Consider the following 3,042-nt stretch of genomic DNA (forward strand, 5'->3'; position numbering starts at 1 on the left):
CTCTCCACGCCAGCCCGCCGGGCCGCTCCGGAAGGACCACGCTGTCCCCGGCGACACAGCGGGACCGAGCCGGGGTCGGGAACAGGGCGCCTGAACGCCCCCCACCCAGGAACTGGAGCACGAGCAGGTCACACTTCAAGGCGAGAAAGGGGACCCTGGAGGTCAACCGCAGGTCACGACGAGCGGAAGAAACAGGAAAACCGATGTTGACCAGCCGGCCGAGGAGGCCGCCCCGCCAGCGAGGGACCCCAGGGCGCCGCGGACCCCGCCTGTCCGCGCCCCGCCCCCCAGCGGTGGGCGTCAGGAGATCCACCTGTCGGATGCACTTTCGTCCTTTGAAAGTTCTCTGGATTGACTGTCCGACATTGTCTTCCAGGACAGCGACACACTGAGAAACCCGTGAAAATTAGAACCGAGCAAAGTCACGCCGCGCAGGGAAAGAAAAGAGAAGGAAAAATCCAGGTAAGAGAGAGCAAGGCTCCAGCGGCCAGGCCCGGACCCCTGGGGCGCCGCCGCCCACGCCCGGCGCGGCACAAACTGGCCAGCAGGGGGGGCCCGAGAGCCGCGCTCCCGCAGCTTCCCTGCCCGCCTCAGGACAAGCTACCGCGGAAAGGAACAAAACGTGATCGCTCCAAGTTATTTCCAAGAACAAAACTCCCAGAGCTCATGAAAGTGCAGGAGAAAGACGGGCCCATAGAGCAGGAGAGACCCGTGCGGGCCGGCCCGGCCCGGCTTCAGAGCCGTCCGAGGCACAGGCAAGGTAAAAGCGAGCAAAGAACACCAGGTGCGGGACGTAGAAATTCAGACGGGACGCGAAGATCGCTTCAAGCGAAGCGGAGAAGGAGAGGAAATTTCAATCACAAATGAAGAAAGTGAAGAAGGGCCAGGAGAGCTGAGGAACAAAAAGAAATCCCCGCCCCCGGGGCCCCGAGAAAGAATGGGGAACAGGGAACAGAGTAACCCTAGAAATCGGTTCCAGAACCCCGCTGCCGTGAGGAGCGCGCGGGCGCCGGCCCGGAGGAAGCCGACCGAGCGGCAGCACGGCCCGGGCCGCTCAGGCGCCCAGGAGGGACGGCTGGCGTGCAGGAGGAGGCGCCTCGCCCTGGGCACCGCCTTCCGGCACCGGCGGAAGCGCCAACCGGGATTTCAGCTTCTCACTTCTGAGATTTGTGTCACCGAGTGCTGCACACAGGAGCTGGGGTGCGGGCGTCCCTCGCTGGGGATGCAACTCGCCCTGCGGGGGCTGGGCAGCTTCAGGGAGCTGAGACTCAGCCCTGCGCCCCAGGGAGGCCCCAAACCAAGAGTCTTACACCCCGACTAGCCAGCCAAGGCAGCCCCGCAGGTCACAAGAGGAGTACCCGCGACACCCTGAAACACGCCCAATGCCCCGAAACCTTAAGTCCAAAATACCGATCGACCTGTGCACCGGTCACCTCGGGGGCGGCGGCGGGCACGTTCTTGTGTGAAAGGGCCGCGTGCCTGCAGCACTGAGAGCCGCCAGGGCTGGGAGGGGCGTGGCCGTCTCGGAGCCCTGCAGGCCCCGGCACCCGGGACAGCAGCAGCCAGCGCCGGCGAGGCCCGGCCAGCAGCCCGGCTCACCGGAGCGTGAAGTGGGGCGCCCTGGGCAGGGTCAGAGCGCAGCACTGACAGGCCGCCTCGGCAGAGGCCCCCCAGGCGCAGCTGACCCTCCTGTTTCCCGCTGCCCTGCAGCAGTGGGTTTCGGTCCATCCGCCTGTCTTGCTCCGCACTCTGCCTCTGAGGGGTCCTACCACCCCCATACCTCTGGCCTGCACCCCAGTTCTGTTATATTTGAAAAACAAAGCACCAAGTGCAAGGAGGAAGGGGGTGAAGGACCGCACCCGCCGTCTGCGGGGCTCACGCAGCCCGGGCAGAGGCAGACAGAACGAGGCCGATTGCGGCCCCGGCCGGAGGACCCGGGGCCGGGTGGGCGGCGCAGTCCAGCCTGGCGGCGGCCACACAGCACCCACCAGGGGCCCGTGCGAGTCCCAAGGCCTGCGCTGGGCACAGCACGCTCCGCAGCGAAGGGCAGACTCTGCTCTCTGGTCTGTGCCTGAGGACACGCCGCGGCCGGCTCGCGCGCTGTCTTCCCGTGGCGCCACTGAGCTCACCCTCCGCACCCCGGCAGCAGCGGTATGCGCCCGCCGCCTGCTGGCCCTGACCGGCCAGCTGATGGGAAATGTCACCGAAACACACCCAGAACCCGGGAAGCCCGTGCCGCCTTCGGGGCGAGGTCCGAGTCGCCCTGTGGTTCTGGGGCCACCCCGGGCGTCACAACGCCATGGGCAGGGGCAACAGCGAGCGCCAGCCCAAACCGGCTGCCCTGCGGGCCACGGGGCCGACGGGCACCCACGGCACCACCCTCGCTGCCCGGTGCACGGCGCCCTCCGCCCTGGACAAGCCCGAGCGCCACGCAGAGCTGCGCCGTCCCGAGGGATGGCTCTGGGCCCGCGTTCCCGCCCCGCCTTTCCCTGGGCTTCTCGCTCAGGGGGGTGAGCATGTCCGGGACGCCGGCCCGGCGAACACGGGTCCAGGCTGGGCTGACCGGCGCCCCCACCACACCGGACCGCGCACGGGCAGCCTCCCTGGCACGCAGCGCTCCCCCACGGGCCACGCGGAGTCGCCAGGCTGCCCCTTCCCGTCACGGGAGAGGGCGCGCCGTCTCGCCTGCGGACAGGGGGCTCCCCGGCACGGGCTACTCACTCATGTTCAGGGCGGCCATCCCTCCCTGCGGGGCCGCGGGGTACACGCTCGGCACGTTCGTGGTCATGAAGTCCGCGATCTGCTGCAGCGCCAGCAGGCCCGTGGGGTTCTTCCCCTTCTTGAACTGCTCCTGGATCATGGACTCCAGCTCTTCACAGAAAGCCTGGCGGAGGCACGCGGGCGGGAGGCGACACTGAGACGGCTGCGGTCCAGGGGCAGGGCGGGGCGCCCCAAAGCAGCGCGTACCCCGGGAGGCTGTCTGGGGACAGGCAGCGGCGCGCGCGGACTTGGCAGTCCCGCGCCAGGCACACGGCGGCGTCG

The 3,042-nt window shown here is 68.6% G+C and overlaps 1 protein-coding gene across 1 annotated transcript in view; it reads right to left on the reverse strand.

The window, feature by feature from the left end:
- The window catches only part of ADD1 (adducin 1 (alpha)), a 17,875-nt gene that overhangs the window by 12,970 nt on the left and 1,863 nt on the right, over positions 1-3,042 (reverse strand). Inside the window, exon 2 of the mRNA XM_012724063.1 lies at positions 2,722-2,884. Coding sequence (XP_012579517.1) covers positions 2,722-2,884 — 163 coding nt within the window. The remainder of the gene's footprint in view (positions 1-2,721; positions 2,885-3,042) is intronic.

Source organism: Condylura cristata, unplaced genomic scaffold (assembly GCF_000260355.1).
Source record: "Condylura cristata isolate star-nosed mole 26May11 unplaced genomic scaffold, ConCri1.0 scaffold00012, whole genome shotgun sequence".
NCBI lineage: Eukaryota > Metazoa > Chordata > Mammalia > Eulipotyphla > Talpidae > Condylura > Condylura cristata.